This window comes from Chiloscyllium punctatum, chromosome 9 (genome assembly GCF_047496795.1).
Source record: "Chiloscyllium punctatum isolate Juve2018m chromosome 9, sChiPun1.3, whole genome shotgun sequence".
NCBI classification, from domain to species: Eukaryota; Metazoa; Chordata; class Chondrichthyes; order Orectolobiformes; family Hemiscylliidae; genus Chiloscyllium; species Chiloscyllium punctatum.
In genome coordinates, this window is record NC_092747.1 from 26,181,030 (window position 1) to 26,199,576 (window position 18,547).

Genomic DNA, 18,547 nt, shown 5'->3' on the forward strand with positions numbered 1-18,547 from the left:
AACTCAATCCCTCTACCAATGAAACCCAACACACCGTATGCCTTCTTAACAGCACTATCAACCTGGGTAGCAACTTTCAGAGATCTATGTACATGGCAATATTATCAATACTTAAATCACGAGTTGGATGGAATCATATATGCCTTACAAATAATCACCACTGGGTCCATTTCTGGGTACTAAGAGGCAGTCATTGAAGGGTTTTCCTGGATGGGTCGATGACTTTAGCTGCACACCACTGATCCCACCACTCTGGTGGGGCAGGGGGCAGACTTGTAGTAAGGAAGTGAGATCTCACAGATCCCCTTCCAACTCCACCCCACCACAACCCCAAATCCGCGCCCCCCCTCACCCCCCATTTCAGACCAACGACCTGCAGACTTGAACCTCAGCAAAGAGTCAGTGAATTTGTAATCAGCCCAAAACTGGGCACTTCACTAATTAAATTCATTACCCCGAAGGGAAAATAGCCGTTGCCCATGGCAACCTGCCTCTAGGAAGGTTGAGTCGCTGACCTGCTCGCCTCATTCCAAAATCTCCTTCCAGTGTCACCATCAAGGCATCGCCCTCAGCATGAGAAAGATATCACCCTTTAAAGGCCACCAAGACATTCCACCAAAGCGGGAGAATGCAGGAGTCTTTCCCGGTCAGTCTTTCACACTCCACTTTATGTTTTTCAGGAAGGAGGTAGGACTAGGGATGATGGGAATCCATTGCCCAGCAAGTGAATTTCAATAATCCTAATGTTTTGCTACCTTGCCCTGGCTTCCAGCTCTACAGATGCCCTGATTAATTTGAAGATGCTGAATCTTTCCTTTATTAACATCATTCAAAGACTACAACCGCAGCAATGATTGCCAGATCTGGCCACTCATGGCAGCTTCCCAGGTATCCTATCTCCTCCACTCCCACCACCCATACCCCATCTGTAAATGGGCGAGCCATTCTGACCCCTCCATATTTATTACATATCCTCATAAATGCCAATCAGTTGATGGTTGTAGCTTGTCATGTGTAAATGTACAACAGCAAAGTCAGAATCACCTTATTCCCAAATCAGTCCTGTCTCGTATCAACTCCATTACTCAGTTCCATCCAGTTCCACCCTATCCCTTTTTGTCCTTTTGTTAAGTACTTTCACTAGCCAGAGACATTGATGAATTTATAGCCTCAGACTTGATTCAGCTCTGCCAACTGTTGACACATTATGACTGAGTCAATCCCATTTCAGCCCCATCATTAATCCACATCAATCCATTTTAGCCCCATCGTTAATCCACATCAATCTGCTCCCAGTCCTGCTGCAGGACTAGCAAGTGTCCTTACCTCCAAAAACTTAATAAATGCTGGTTTTGCATCCTTGGCCAATCGCACAGCTTCTTTGGCATTAAGGAAGTTATCAATGTATGCAGAGTACGAATTGGCCAGTACATCTTTGGAGAACTGCAAAAGGAATCCAGATATTAATGGAAGTGACACAACACACTGTGTAACTACTTTGAAACTATTAGATTCATCACGAGGGGATAAATTATATATCACGTACAAGCAGACACGGGATTGATACACTAAACTAACAAGTGGCAAAAGCTTCCTCAGCGTGAAAGATAAGTCGGAGCATTGGGTTAACAGTTCAATAGAGACTGCAGGAAATATGGATCTTTGCATTCCGTACATGCCACTTTCACATCATTCAGAAATAGATTCCTATTCCCTGCCCATGAGTAAATAAAGGGGAGAGGCTAATATAAACAGGAAAGAGCTGTGTCCGGTTAAATATTTGGCTTCTGAATAAATGCAGGCATCACAGCCATCATAGAAGTATATATCAGAGAATGAGGCATTCTACCCATTGTGTCTGTGACAGTATTTCATAGTTATCCAGTTGATGGTCAAAGAGATGTACAGCACGGAATCAGACCCTTTGGTCTAACTTGTCCATGCCAACCAGATCACATGTTTGAGGTCTATCATTTTGCAAATCTTTTCACCTAAAGCATTTAGCAAACTCCTTTTGGAAAGTAACTCCTGAATCTGGTTCCACCATCCTATGAAGCAGTGCCTTCCAGATTGAAACAACTCACTGCCTAAAATAATTTCTCCTGACCTCCTTTCTACTTTCGATGATCACAAATCGATGTCCTCAGATGGTTGAGCCTTCTGTAAGTGGAAATAGTTCCTCCCTATGAATTCTAACATAACCCACATACTCTACAAAACCTCGACACAGATCTTCCCTTCCTTGTTCTAAAGACAACAATCCCAGCTTCTACAGCCCCTCATTATCATGAAAATTATTTTCTAAGTTTATACAACAGGGAGTTAAGCAGCTACTCTTGCCAAAGTGAAAGAAATGGGGGAGGGATTTAATGATGGCTGCCTGCTGCACATGGAGGTCACTGACAGGGCTCATCTGCTCCCAAAACACCAAAAGTTGCAATGGTGGTAGCTGTGGCCCCTATGCAAGGGGAACAGGATCACTGCAAAACCCAAGGTTAGAGACGAACTTGCAGCATAAAAGGAGGCCATGTGGCCACTCTGACTGAATGTTTTGGTATATTTTCTAAGCATCCTGTTCAGAGATGTTATTACACACCTCTGGAGCAAGTGGGACTTGAACTTGGATCTTCTGGCTCAGAGGTAGAGACACTATCACTGTGTCATAAGAGCCTTTGGTTGATCTTTGTGGCCCTGCCTGATTATTTCTTTCCAGCATCAACAACAGTTTTGGTTTCCATCATCTTTGACAGCAGGGAGTTCCAGATCAACAGCATTCATTGTGCAAAGAGGTTCTTCCTCACATTCACTCTACATCTCTTACTTAAAACCTTAAATCTTTGTCTTCTGGTTCATGAAATATCAGCTAGTGGGAATAGCTTTTTCTTCTCTATCGTATCTAAGCCTGACATAAGATCATAAGATATAGCAGCAGAAAGAGGCCATTTGGCCCTTCGAGTCTGCTCTGTTATTTAAGTATGGCTGATATGTTTTACAATACCATTTTCCTGCCTTCTCCCTGTAACCCTTGATACTCTTACTAATCAAGAAACTAGCTATCTCTGTCTGAAATACACTCAAAGATTTGGTCTCCGCTGCCTTCTGTGGCAATGAGTTCCACAAATTCATCACCCTCTGGCTGAAGAAATTCCTCCTTATCTCAGTTCTATAGGGTTGTGCCTTTACTCTGAGGCTGTGCCCATGGTTCACGCTCTCTTACATTCATGGAAACATCTTCTCTGCATCCACTCTGTCCAGGCCTCTCAGTAGTCTGCAAGTTTCAATGAGATCCCTGCTCATCCTTCTAGTACAGACTCAGAGTCCTCAACCGCTCCTCATATGACAAGCTCCTCATTCCCTGAATAATTATTGTAAACCTCCTCTGACCCCCTGCAATGCCAGCACCTCTGTCCTTAGATATATGGCTCAACACCGCTCACAATATTCCAAATGCAGTCTGATCAGAGCCTTATACAGCCTCAACAATATATCTGTGCTCTTGTATTCTAGATCTCTCAAAATGAATGCTAACAATTCACTTGTCTTTCTAACTGCCAAGTGAACCTGCACAGTAACCTAGAACGTATTCTACGTCTTCATTCTTCCTAGTGAAGTGCATAACCTCACACTTTCCCACACTGTATTCTTTCTGCCATTTCTTTGCCCACTCTGCTTGCCGGCCCAAGTCCTTCTGCAGTCTCTCTTCTTCCTCAAAATGATCTGTCCTACCACCTATCTTTGTGTCATCTGCAAATGTAGCAACATTGTCCTCAGTTCCATTGTCCAGATTGTTAATGTGCAAATGAAATGTTGTGGACCCAACGCTGACCTCTGTGGAACTCCACTAGTCACCAGCTGCCATCCCGAAAAAGGCCCCTCTATCGCCACTCTCTGCCTTCTGCCAGCCAGCCAATCCTCTGTCCATACCAGTACCTTGCCCCTAACACCTTGGCTCTTATCGTAGTTATCCACCTCTTGTGCAGCACCTTGTCAAAGGCTTTCTGGAAGTCCAAACATATCACACCCAGTGGCTCTCCTTTGTCTAACTTCTCAAAGTTATCTCCTCAAAGAATTTTAACAGGCATGACCTCCCCTTGGTGAAACCATACTGACTCAGCCCCATTTTACCATGCACTTCCAAGTGCTCCGTAATCTCAATCCTAATAATGGATTCTTAGATCTTACCAATGACCAAAACTAACCAGTCTGTAATTTCCCGTCTTCTATCTCCGTCCTTTCTGAAATAGGGGTGTTACATTGGCCATTATCCTGTCCTCTGGGACTCTCCCTCAATCCGGTGGCTTTTGAAAGATCACCACCAAAGCCTCCACAATCTCCAGAGCTATCTCCCTCAGAACTCTGGGATGGAGTCCATCTGGTCCGTGTGATTTATCCACCTTCAGACCTTTTAGCTTCCCCAGCACCTTCTCCTTAGTAACCATGCACACCTCTATCAAATGTCCTCTGCTTGATGGAGAACAACACCTACCTTTCCAATCTACCGAGATAACTAAAATCTCCCATTCCTGGAATCATTCTGATAAATCTCTTCTGTATGCTCTCAACAACCCTTCTATCTTTCTTAAAGTATGGATATTGAATGCAATAGCCGAGCTATGGACTAACCAAAGCCTTGTGAAGGTTCAGCATAACTTTCCTGCTTTCACACTCAATATCTTGAGGCCATTAAGTATATATTGCATTCTTACGTTGCTTCTGCCAAAGTGTGTATCACTTCACACTTCTACATATGAAATTCCACTTGCCTGTCCATTCTGCTAGCCTATCCATACCTTGGTAGAGAGAATTGAAGAAAGAACACAGAGAGATGTAAAACAGGCTGCAATTCATTACCACCTATTTTTATACTTGCACAATGTTAATATCAACCCGAATAAGACTCAGCTTCTACTTATAATTATCACCACATGAGGGCGCACTAGTGAAGCTATAAGAGAAGAGGAGGGAAATAGATCCTAACCAGGATATTCCCCATAGGCTTTCGAATGTAAACAGTTCCATAAAAGACAAAAAGAGAGTCGTTGATTTGTCTTATTTTAGTTTCTGTTCCAGTAGAAACTTAAATCTATCCACATATATTCTGTGGCCATGCAAGAGAATCTCTGCAGAACAACCTTTTGCTGATCTGAATGAAGGTGATTTTGAACTGGCTACCTGCGACCTTATCCTGCTTTCTCATGTGAAGCTGTTACTTCCTGATGGTCCATGGTGCAGGTACTTGCTGGTATCACTGCCTTTGGGCCATGCTGTGATAAGAGCAAGACAACAATGGTGAGGCTATTTCACTGCTAAAAAAAAAGTCAAAGCCTCCAGTGCCAACTTTGCAGTTTCCAAGATTATGGGAACAGAAGTAGGTCATTCAGCCCCTTGAACCTAATCCATCAGTCAGTTAAGTTATCTCTTGAGGTACACTGTAAGTCCATTTAACAGCTTTGGGTAACATAATCCTCAGTATCCTTGCCCAGTAAAAACAGATCAATTTGAAATTGTTTTACTGATCTAACCTCTACAGCTTTTGTTTTTGTGAAGGGAAGGGACTTCTAGACTTTTCTCTGGCACAGGAACATTTACACCAATTGTGACATCTCTACAGCAAACATAGAGACAACTAACTTTAATGAGATGTCGAAACAGAGGCCCTCTCACACTCTCCTGTCAATATCAAGGATTCCAATGTACAACTGGAAGAAGAACATTTATTCCCTAATCAATGACTCCAGAGACAAAAAATCTGGTTATATTCCATAAGCTTGTAACAACTTGCTGCTCACAAATCAGATACTGCAATTTTTAATTACAGCAGTGACCGTATTTCCAAAACGTGTGACTGGTTGGAAAGTACTTTGCTAATTCCTGAAAGTGTGAAAGTTGCCTTATAAACAATTCTTTCTTTGTAACTACCTGCTAGGAGGTGTGCAAGAGAGGCCTAGACCTGACAGCCTTTGATGTTTCCCTGCTGATATTTATCCAAGAACACCAAGAGGGGTTGCTTGTAAACAACCCTGAGTTCAGAAGACCTAAAAATACAAGAGATAGGAACAGAAATACAGGTAGTCCCCAGGCTGCAACAGGTTCCAATCTGGTGTCCATTTGCAAGTCAATTTACACACGAGTCGGAAAACAATGCAGATCAATGTAAAACAGCTGTTCTCAAGTACATGAAATGTTTGCACATCAGGTCTTCAAAATTACATCCCTGTATGTGATTGTGTATGCAAGAACAAGTGTTCATAAATCAGACATTCATACTTTGGGCCCCCGACTTCTTAAGGCACACAGAACCTGCTCTGCCATTTAAGGCAATTGTGACTGCTCTGGGGCTTCCACCTCCATGTTCTCATCTCTTCCCCATTTCCCTTGATCCCCAGGACAAAAACAATCTGCCCATCCAAGCCTTAAATATATTTAATAATGCAATATTCACAACCTCCTGAGGTACAGATTTCCAAAGATTCATAACCTTTTGAATGAAGAAATTTCTCCTCATCCAAATGATTGACCCTTCATCCCATATTCCAACTAAGCTCCCATATTCTGGGTTCACTCACCACGAGGAGTATTTATCCTGTCAATCCCCTTTAGTATCTTATGGTTTCAATGGAATCGCCACTCATTTTTCTGAGAGCACTGGGCTCCCATCATAAGGCACACCTCTCATCCCAGACTGCAGAGAGATGATGGGTGGTGGTGTAGAACTAGAGGTATAGCTTTTCCAAATCCTCTCTAACAGCTGCCTTGTACAGACTCTAATATGAAATTACACATCAGAAAATATGACTTTTATGCACAGGCAACACAATGCTCATTTTTCACCCAAGTGTAGCAGAGGCCACATTAAATATCTGCTTCTGGTGGAAACTGTAGGCCAAAGCTATTACGTTATCACCATTTTGACTGCTGTGTGAACAACGCTGCAACATTACCACAGCTCCTGTAGCACTTGGTTCTGTGCTGTTAGCTCGCAGACACCCACTGTATTCGGGAAACAGCAGGAAAACAACTTCCTTTAATGTCTTCCTGTTACAAAGCTAATGTTTCCTCTCACTTGACCCATCACTTCCTCCATAATAAGGGTTTGTGCTATCTCAAGTCAAATGCTTGACTGAGGAACCTGACAACTTACCTCCATAATGTTTATTCCAACACTCTTTAGTCCAGTCACAATGCTTCAATGAGTGTGGTGATTTTCACACCAAGTTTGTGGTTCCAACATTATTTCAATGCATTTTATGTGAGATACTCTTAATTTGCCATTTAAAATCACATCCAACATGTCAATATTCCTTTGACAGGGCCTCACAAACCTCTAGTCACCGCTCCCCAGAAAGATCGTGCTCATCTTTCACCCAAGTGTAGCAGAGGCCACTAACAGAGACAGCAGACACATGGAGCACTACCACCTGCAAAACCCCTTCACATTCCTTTAAGGTTTATCAAATTCCTGAAACTCCATCTTAACAACACTGTGGGTGTGCCCCTACACCTTACAGACTGCGGTGGTTTAAGTAGGTGATTCTCTATCACCAGGTTCTCATGGACAATTAGGTTTGGTCAAGTAGTTAATTAGCCAGTAACTCATGAATAAATAAACTTGAAAACTGTCAAAGCCAACCATGTTGAAATCCAAACTGTATTTCATTGATTCTCCAACTACTTCTTGCTCAGGATATACATTGACCTCAAGGAAGTCCATTATCACAGGATTAACGAGAATGCTTGATCGAATGGACAAGTTTTTACTTCTTTCTTTTAGAATTCAAAACCCCCAGAGTGGAACACATTCATTGGTGATAGGCGTGGCAGTAACATCACTGAAGCACAAACCCTGAGACCCAGACTTATATGTTGGGGCCAAGGGTTCAAATCCTACCACAGCAGCAGGAGAAATTTAAATTGAAAGAACAAATCTGAAATATGAAACTAACCTCAGTGATGGTGACCAAAAATCTAATGGTGATGGATGTACAAATCCACCCGGTCGCTAATATCTTTTAGGGAAGGAAATCTGCTGTGATCTGGCCTACATGTGATTTCAGATCTGCAACAATGGGGTTGATTCTGAAATATTGTCTGAAATAGTTCAGCAAGCCACTCGATTCGTGATGATATGTTCACTCGATATGTTGGCCCTGTCAGTAACACCCACATCCCAGGTAATAATAAACTAAAGGTGTCTTTCTGTGCTAAAGTCCATAACCTATCATTTCTAATCTTTCAAGGAAATGGGTTTGTGGCAGTTACTGGGATACAGCAGAATTCTTCCTACTGCAGCTCTATAAGGCTGAAATTGACCACTCACCAGCTGAAATGCTATGGGATCTTTATAAATGCCTAAGACTTATTGGGAATGGAACAATTATACAAATAAGAATCCACTATTTCTCAGTCAGAGACTGAAGATGGAAACGTTCTACTGTTTCTTCAGGGCCTGGAACGTACTTCTAGTTCTACCTATCAGTGTGACTAGGTGGTACACTAATTCCTTCAGGTGAACCATAAACCTAACCTTCCCAGCAGATTTAAGCTATGGTTCTCAATGTGCTGCATTATCAGCTTGGAATTTGTGCTATTCTGACCGTGATTCTATTTCCTTTCTCGATGAATAGCTCTGGGTAACTTGGCTTTGTCCACTTACCTCAAGAGTCTGAGTTCCGATCTGGTCCAGGCTATGTCTGTTTCCTGCTCTGAACTTTATGTGCAGTGTGTCTGTATCCTATGTGAATAGCTCTGGCTTTCTCAGTTCAGTTCTTAGTGGATAGAGTGTGCAAACTGTCCATGCCATTTAGCGTAAAGTTTCAACAGCCAACGTAACGTTTGGGTCTGGAAGTGAAATTAATCTCACTGTTGTTTCAGAGGATGCCCTTTCTCAGCTGGGGACTAGGCATTTTGTCAAGTCAGAAAGGCCCCTTTTAGCTGCCCTTTCACAGCCTGATGGACAATGCATTGCCAAAATGAAAATATTTTCAATCTCTGATCACTAACATTTAGTGAGTGAAAGATTGTATATTTCTTTAAAGGCAGCACTGCAGGGGATCCTTATTTGCATACCATCAAGACTGCACTGACTGCTTTCAGTCAAAGGGGATTAATATGTGCTATACATGTAATATATTTATTGAGTATCTACATCTTGAGCAAACACACTACCTTGCCTTGTGCCAAATCCTTTCAAAGATTTCTATCCCTAGTACACTTCAACCTTAATACTTAACTTGATTATGAAGTAATCCCAGGCAACAGCCAAACCTCAATGGTCTGTAAAGACCTCCTTGCTGACTGGGGGGAACATTTTCTGGCACACTGCATTGTCCAATTCAGAGGAGCTTCTTATCCTTAGTATTAGGATTTGGCACAAAAGCTAGTGTATACAGAGGAGTATTTCACAGCAACTTTGCTTGACTTTCTGCATGTAAAGTTCAATTTGCCATATGTGCCTCACAATGTTGTAAAATCACATCAGCCAGGAAGTTGCAATCAAGAGCTCAGTTCAGTTTTAAGAAGGTTCTTCATCTCATGTAGTCTCATTCCATGCAGTTACTCACCTGACTGCTTTCCCAATAAAGCAGCTGGCCATTCTTTAAACTAGTCCCATCTCCAGGCCTCAACCACTTGGCAACCCTTTCCAGAAATTGGTCACACTGAGTGTACAAGGGATTGCATTCACATCCTTCCTTCAATAAGATGATCAATAATGTGCACACTACTCCAGTTGAGGTCTCAGCAATGTCCTTTTTAAGTGAAGCATAAGCTCCATACTGTGGTATTTAATTCTCCAAATATTCTAGTAGCTTCCTTCATCACTTGCTGTACCTACATACCAGCCTTCCATGATTCACTCATGAAGACACCAAGGTCCCTCTACATCTCAGAGCTCTACAAACACCCACTAAATAGATATTATGCTTTGAGTTTCCCTGCCAAAATGGACAATTTCACATGTTCCAAAATTACACTGTATTTGCCAGGATATTGCTCAGTCACTCAGTACATTTGGTCACCACATATTCGGTCGCTTTATCGAAGTGCCTTATATAAATTGTAAAATTGTGAAAAATTGAGATCTGTCCGTACCAACCCCTTTGGCACAACACTCATGATCTCTCACCAGCCAGGAAATTACCATTTATGCCTACTCTCTGTTTCCTGAGGCTGGCCAATCTTCCATCCACATCAATATATTGACACCGAACCCATGATGTCCCATTCATAAACAGTGCAGACTCTGCCTGAATATCTCAAAGTTCTCGAAGTGTCCTATCTTTCATAAATGATTCTAACCTCTTCCCTGTGAAAGACGTACAGATGTTAAGGTATCTGGCCCTGTTTTCAGTCTTCCTCCCTTTTTGAACACAGGTGGTGCATTTGCTATTTTATTCTTTCATTATTCTATAATGTTATTTTCCCTGAATCTCACAGAATCAAAAAGGGTTACAGCACAGACAGAGGTCATTCGGCCCATCCTGACTATGCTAGCTATCCAAAGAGAATTCTGACTCATCATCCCTCTCCTGCCTTTTCCTTTGACTTCTACTCCTGCACACCTTTAAATATTGTATCCCCTATTTTACACTATCTGTCCATGTTTTTCTGAGCAAAACGTACCACCTCATATTTGTCCATGTTAGACCTGCCAACTTATCTGCATCCTTTTAGAGTTCTACGCTGTCTTACTTCAGCTTAAAAAATTTCCAAGTTTCATCTCATCTGTACACTTTGAAACTGTACCCTCCACACCAAGATCCAGATTATTAGCATTTACATCAGGGAAAGTAAGTGTGACAATACTGATCCCTGGAGAATTCCATTGCAAACTTTCTTCCAGCCCAAAAATTCCCAGTACCCGTTACTCTCTGTTCTGATCACCCAGCCAATTTTGTGTTCATGTTGTTCTTCCCTTTTTATCAATAAACTGTAACTGTTTTGTTATGTGACTTTTGAACATTCATGTATGCTACACCAACCCTTATTCACCTTTTCTGTTACCTACACAACTTGGAATTCCATGCTGGATCCTATTCAACCCACCTTTGATCATGTGGTAACTATAGTCATTTCTGCAAGTGCCCCCATGACTAAAGTTAAGTTGATTATCCTGTAATTGCTGGGCTTGTCCTTACAACTGTTTTGAACAAGGCAGTGGTGTTTGCAATTCTACAGTCCTTTTCTTTTGAATTGCCCAAGTCTAGATTGAAAGATTAGGAACAGTGCCCTTGCAAATTCCACACTCTCTCCCTTCAGTGTCCTTGGATGTATCTCATCTGGTCCTGAGTCTTGTCAACTTTTAGTATCAATAGCCTATCCAACACTTCCTCCTTATCAATTCTGAACCCTTCTCGCGACAGTACTTCCTCCGCTGTCACTATGGCCTGGGTAGAATGTTCTGCCTTGTTAAACAGAAATATAAATTATTAATTTACCTCTTCAACCATGCCTCTTGCCTCCCCTTATGTAAATCCCCTTCATCATCCCTAATCAGTCCAACTCCTTTTATGAACATTTAACTTTTGATGTGCTTAAGGAAAACTTTAGGATTCACCATCTTTGCCATTCTTCATACATATTCTCGTTAGGAAAATATGGAAAACCAAAACCAATGTATTGACCACCTCATTCACCATGGCTTTAAGACCCTCGGATGAAATCCATCAGGACTTAGGGGCCTGTCAGTTTGTATCTCCAACAATTTGCTGATTACCAGTTCTTCAGCAATTGTAATTGTCATGAGATCCTCCCAGGCTTCCATTTCCTCATTTAAAACTAGTTATGTACATATTATATCATAAAGGGTAATGCAAAATACCTGTTCAATTCATCTGCCAATATTAATTCCCCAAACACTCTCTCTACAGGGCCAGTGTTTAGCTTGTTAACTCTTCTTTTTTAAATATCTATAGACTCTTACTATCTGATTTTACATCTCTAGCTAGTTTTCTCCTCAATTGTAATTTTTCCTTTTTTAAGCTAATTTTCGCTATTTTTATATTCTGTCCATGATTCTGAACAATCACTGATCCTTACAGGATCATATGCTTTATCTTTAAATTCGATTTTTTTTAGTTAACTGCATACTGTTGATCAATTCCTTTAATCAATCTCGTCTGAATGTTTCTATTCTGTGTTTTCTGACATATCTTTTAAAAGTAAGCCACTACACCTCTATTGACCTATCCCTTAAACTATAATGCCAGTTCACATCAGTTATAGTTTCAAACCCTCTTAATTGCACTTACTTCAGTTTAAAATACCAGTCCTGATGTATTCCTCTGTTTTTCAAACCAGAAGTAAAATTCAAATCATATTCTAATCATTGCTACCTAGAGATGCCTTCACTGTGAAGTTGTTAAATAATCCTACCTAATTGAAAGATATCAGGTCTAATATAGCCTGGCTGCAGAACATGCTGTTTTAAGAAACCATTCCAAAAACTTTTTATGTGCTCCTCCTCTAGGTTACCTTTCAGCATCTAATTTTTCCGATCTTTATGTAGGTTAAAATCTTCCATGATTATCCTTGATTTCTGAAAAGCCCCATTATATCTTCTTTTATACACCAGCATATTTTTTGGATACTGTTCAGGGGTCTGTATACATCTCCCACAATTAGTATTGTGGCTTTATGATTTCCCAATCCATCCCACTTCCAAATCCTAGTTTCCTGAATCTAACCCAAGCCCTATCTTATCCTAATGTCTGCTTTAATTAAGAGTCACTCCTCCACCTAAATTGCTTTGCTATGAGCCTAATTTTGATTCTTACTACTAAAGCTGTTTATGTCCTCTTTATTATTCCGACCAAAATGCAACATCTCGCACTAAACCTTGAAAATGAGTTTCAAATTTCCAACTGCAAATCATTAATATAACTTGAAAACAAAGAAGTCCCAGTACCAATTCTCGCACGGTACCACTACCAATCGGACAGGTCACAGTAGCTTCATATTTACCAACTTCTGTGTTCCTTTATCAAAAGTTCAATAAAAGAACAAAGGAACTTCTTTAACTTGTGATAAGCTAGCGTCCAGGTTCAGTGGCTAAAGGCGAAGGTAAATGGGATGCTGGCCTCTATTTCAAAGGGAATGGAATATTATAATGAAGAAGTCTTGCTAAAACTATACACAGCACTATGAAAAAAATTGGTCCTGTTATCCAAAGTAAGACATACACAGCACTGAAGGCTGTCCATAGAAGGTTGATCCTGAGTATGGAGGAACTTTCCCATGAGGAGAGGTTGGGTAGGTTGGACTTATACTCATTGGAGTTCAGAAGAATGAGAGGTGTCGTTATTAAAACATATAAGGTTCTGAGGGAATTTGACAAGATAGATGTAGAGAGGTTGTTTCCCTTGTGGGAGAGTCTAGAATCAGAGGGAATAACTTCAGAGCATTTAAGAATGAGACAAGGAGGAATTTCTTCTCTCAGGCAGTAGTTATCATGTAGAATTCTTTACCACAGACAGCTGCAGAGTTTGGGTTGTTAAATATACTCAAGGCCGAGATGGCCAGGATTTGGGGAAAGGCAGGTAAGGGGGTTTGAGGGGGTCCAAAGATGAGTCAAACTGTGTCAAAAATTTAACTCTGAACTCCGTTTCTCTCTCCACACACGCTGCCAGACCTACTGAGTTCTTCTAGCATTTTCTTTTTTTTTGTTTTTGAGGATTATCAGATTAGCCATGATCTCACTGAATGGTGGAGAGGACTTAATGGGTCAAACAGCCTTTTCTGTTCCTAAGCTTCATGGCCAGTTGACAGATTGTTTACTGCAGACCCCTGTCTGGATTTACAACTATCAGATTTCAACTTTTTCTTTGGAGATTGCTTGGACTTTTCAGTTGGTGCTCAGCCTGGGGAAAGCTTTGCTCTTCTGTTATTGAGAAATCTCTTGTGGTGGGGTTCAGTGCGGTTTCTGGTGCCTGGTTGTGTCTGAACGCTAACTGTTCTCCTGAATATCATGCGGAAGATATCCCAATATCTTGCCTCCTGAACAAGCTGTGTTCGCAAAGATCTCAGAAGCACCTGCTTGCATTTGGACACTTCTGTTTTGTTGTGCAAGATCATCAGACTGACAGTTGTCTGAGCATTTCACACATTGGCCATTTTCTGCTTTCAAGAACTAAAACCTATGGGACAAACGTGTTATTTTTCTGTGAATCACTGCAGAAGGAAATTCATTTCTCCTCTTTCAACCCCCCGTGATTACACAAGTGCTTGTGAGTGTGTGTTCTGGGTTACTTTTGGGGAAAAACATATATATTCATCTTACGAGCTAAGTGTTTTAAACCTTTTTTGCATCACCATTCAATAAGTTCTGTTCATAATAAATCTATACTTTTGTGTTTGTTGAAGAAACCAGGGATATGGATCTTTATTGTAATATAGAGAACACATATTAATGCCCATATTGGGAAATGTGGGAAACATGTAAATTTATGTTGGGACCTGTGAAGTAGTGGGACTACAGAAAGACCATACCCTGTTGCCGTCACAGTCATAGCATGATCTGCCTTTAATTCTTGCTCTCTGTTTTGTGGTTAGTTTCCGATCTATTCTGTTACTTACCTCCTGGTTTCACCTACTCTGACCCTAGTGATGGGCTCTACTAAAAGCCTGTGCAAATCAAAATATGTTTGATCTCTCACATTTCCCATTATCTAATCTTTATATTCTTCAAATAATTCAGTACAACTGGTCAAGATTGACCTTCCATTTTGAAATTTACGCTGACTAATCTTGATTCTGTTTTTTTGTTTCCAGATGTTTCTGTGAAGATTAACGAAAAGCCAAAAGGAAAGCTTGAGCTAAAACAACTAAGGAAAGAACACATTAAGAAGTCTCCTTCAGCGTTCTTGGGGGAAATCCCAGGCTATCTCAAGCATGCCTATTGTTGTAAGATAGGCAAATGTCACAACAAAGAGGTGTATCCTTCAAGATTACACATGAGATCATCTGTTTTAGTGATGTTTAAGTTCATTCAAAAAGAGGGCACCTCCAGCATGAAGTACAATCACATTAGCAAGTCAACATAGAAGTTCTGAGAAAGGGTCACTCAACCCGAAAGGTTAACTCGGATTTCTCCCCACAGATGCTGCCAGACCTGCTGAGCTTTACCAGCTGTTTCTATTTTTGTGCAGGAGAAGCTGGTGCCACAGAAGAAAAGTCAGATAAAATAAGACAGCACATTTGCAAAATCGGAAGTAAATCACGGATAACAGCTCAGGAACTTGAAGACAGAACACACTGAGGCTCACAAAACATATAACCAAGTGTCATCTGACCTGAATGTCGTCCTTCCACTGTGACCCATGTGGCCCCTAGATAATATTTTGTTGTACAGACTGTTCAAGTGACTGTGTGACACCACTACATTTTTACATGTGGTTGCACATGTGCAGTCTTTAGGATTCTAGCATTACTAGAATAGTAACAGAGATAGAGAAGAGAGTGTGTGCATGTGTGTATGTATTAAATTGAATGTTTTATTTTAAAACTGAAGATTTCTAGTTTTGCTGAATATGGTGCTAACGCTGACTGATTATTTAATACAGTGAATTACATGTACACTTAAACAGCTACATTAACGTAGCTAAAACAGATCCAGATCATTGTATCACACACATCAGCTTGCCTTCCACTCTGTTCATCCTCCTCCCCCACCCCAAACTTTTCTTGCCCCCACTGGTTTTAAAAATGAAACTCTTTATTGGGGCCATGCTTCATCGTGACTGAATAAGTGAAATTCCATGTGTATTACTCGGATTCCAGGTTTTTTAAACGGTGGTTTTGGGGATTGCATTCCACAATGCTGTCCAAAAATCAAGAATCAGTGGCTTTGGTTCTGATCCCAATTTGACATTTCAGATCAGCTCCAACACTTGCTTGAAAGACATCGTGAGTCTACTTTTGTTGTTATTGAAAGGCTAATGCAAAACAGATTAGACAGCAGACTTACAGCTCGGTTGTGAAAGCATGCCCATTGTGGAATGCAGCTGTGTTAACTCTTTACTAATACGAGAGAGCAGGGCTGCAAGGAAGAGAACAGACAAACTCTCCAGGTTTGTCCTGGAAAGCCTCCCAGAATCTTAAAGCTAATTATCCTGAGCAATTTTAGTGTGCAACTTGGGAGAAAAGTCAGAAGGCTGTTAGAATTTCTATTAATTTACCTCTCAATTCTCCCTGCTGAAACAAAATTGTTTCATCACGTTAATAGGAGAAATGGCTTTTTGATGGACAGTTGAAAGAATCCTCAGCTGGTCTGGCAGCATCTGTGAGGAGAACTGTTCTGGGGAAGGGTCACCGGACCCGAAACATTAACTCTTGATTTCTCTTTAGAGATGCTGCCAGGTCGGCTGAACTTTTCCAGCAACTTCAGTTTTTGTTCCTGATTTACAGCATCTGCAGTTCTTTTGGTTTCTTTTTTAGTTAAAGAATTGCTGGCAAGGGAAGGCTGAGCACCTTCTGGATGAACAGCAGGGCAGTGATGGCAGGTTGATGATAAAAAGGAGTTCATGTGATAAACCTGTCACTGTTTTTTAGATTAGATTCCCTACGGTGTGGAAACAGGCCCTTTGGCCCAACAAGTCTACACCAACCCTCCGAAGAGCAACCCACCCAAACCCATTTCCCTTTGACTAATGCACCTAACCTACACATCCCTGAACACTACAGGTAATTTAGCATGGCCAATTCACCTGACCTGCATATCTTTGGACTGTGGGAGGAAACTGGAGCACCCAAAGGAAACCCACGCAGACACATGGAGAATGTGCAAACTCCACACAGACAGTTGCCCGAGCTGGAATCGAACCTGGTGCTGTGAGGCAGTAGTGCTAGCCACTAAGCCACCGTGCTGGTCCTATCAGAGTTGGCTAGGCCAGGTATAAAGCAGCAGTGAGCAGAGAGAGGCAGACAGAAAAGGCGATGAAAGAGGTGAGAGAGTAGAGTCAAACTAGAAAACAACTGGGGTAAGTACAGAACTACCTCAAGACCAAACTGAGCCTCAAGAGTGGATCCAAGTGCAGAAAAGTGCTGAATGGGGACTTTGGACTGCAAGTACTGGCATGAGAAAGAGAGTGGGCATAACTGCAAAGCCTGAATAGACACCAAAGAGAAAGTGAGGGACAGCACTGGGCTGGAGGCAGGTAGAGGAGCAGAAACTGGCAGCAGGGCACAATTGGGAGGCAGAATAGAAAGATGATTATAGCACAGAGACTTGCTTGGAGGTAGGATTGGCTGACAAAGACAAAAACACAAAGGCAGAACAATGCTGGGTGGTGCAGACTGCAACTCTGTAGGAAGAAAGGCCAGGGGTAAGGGAAGCAAGAGGTTGTGGAGTGCAGAGTAGCAATGTCATTCAATAACTCATGTGAGTCAAGTGTCACAAAGAGGAAAAACTGCACTTGTCAGCCTATCAAGAAATACTTTGATATTGTGATCTTTCCCAAAAGGTATTGACAAAACCACAAGCCTTGAGATACCACTGTGAGACCTGGTAACACTGGACAGCTACAGTTTAATTATGACCGCTGATCTCATTTGAAACAATCCCATCTCCCTCCTCCAGCACAATCTGACTGATGACCACAATCAGCCATCTTAACCCTGGGACTCTTGCAGACAGGCAAGAAACACAGGGAAGTTAATGTCAAATGGCTTTGGATGGTCAGAACTAGGTTTTATTGCAGGTGACTAGAAATAAAATGTACCACAACCCACTAACGTGATAGCCTCATCAAGATGTTTTTATATTTCAGGAGCAGAAGGAGCTGAGCACATATATATACAAATCATCACGTGGATTAAATTCCACCTTTTCGGATGATGTGATGGCATTAAAGATGGTGCAGAAAAGAGTTACAGGAATAGTTCCAGGGATGAGGGATTTCATGGATATTCCATGGATGCATGGGCTGCTGTTCTTAGAGAAGAGGAAATTGAGAGGAGATTTGATAGAGGTGTACAAAACCTGGACAGGGAAGACAAACACAAACCGTTTATATTGTCAGAATGATTGGAAAACAGACAACATGGATTGAAGGTGATTGGTAAAAGAACCAGTGACATGAGGAAAAGTTTGATTATATAACAAACTTGAAGTGCACTTACCGAAAGGGTGCTGGGGTAAATTAGATAATAATGCAAAGAGAGAGATGTATACATAGCTATGATGGAAAATACATGGTAGTGGGACTAAATGAGCTTTTTTTTTGCAAACAACCGGCATAAAACCATTGAAGACTGGAGCCGGAGTATTGACTCCTTGAGCCTGCTCCACCATTCAATGGTTTATCATTGAGCTCAATATCCTAATCTTACTCTCCCCCCACTACACCTCGATCCCTTTAGCCACAAGAGCTATATCTACCCTCTCCTTGAAAATACACAATGCTTTGGCCTCAACCACTTTCCATGATAATGTATTCCACGCTTACCACTCTTTGGTGAAGAAATTTTGCCTCATCTCAGTCCTAAAAGATTCTACACCTTCTCCTTAATCTATACCCCCTGGTTCTGGAACTCCTCACTATCAGAACATCAT

The 18,547-nt window shown here is 41.4% G+C and overlaps 1 protein-coding gene across 3 annotated transcripts in view; it reads right to left on the reverse strand.

Annotated features, from left to right (window-relative positions):
- Positions 1-18,547, reverse strand: part of LOC140481228 (rho guanine nucleotide exchange factor 17-like) — a 442,785-nt gene that overhangs the window by 136,357 nt on the left and 287,881 nt on the right. For all 3 annotated transcript variants that reach the window (XM_072577087.1, XM_072577086.1, XM_072577085.1), the window contains exon 4: positions 1,327-1,443. In XM_072577087.1, the coding sequence (XP_072433188.1) occupies positions 1,327-1,443 (117 nt within the window). The remainder of the gene's footprint in view (positions 1-1,326; positions 1,444-18,547) is intronic.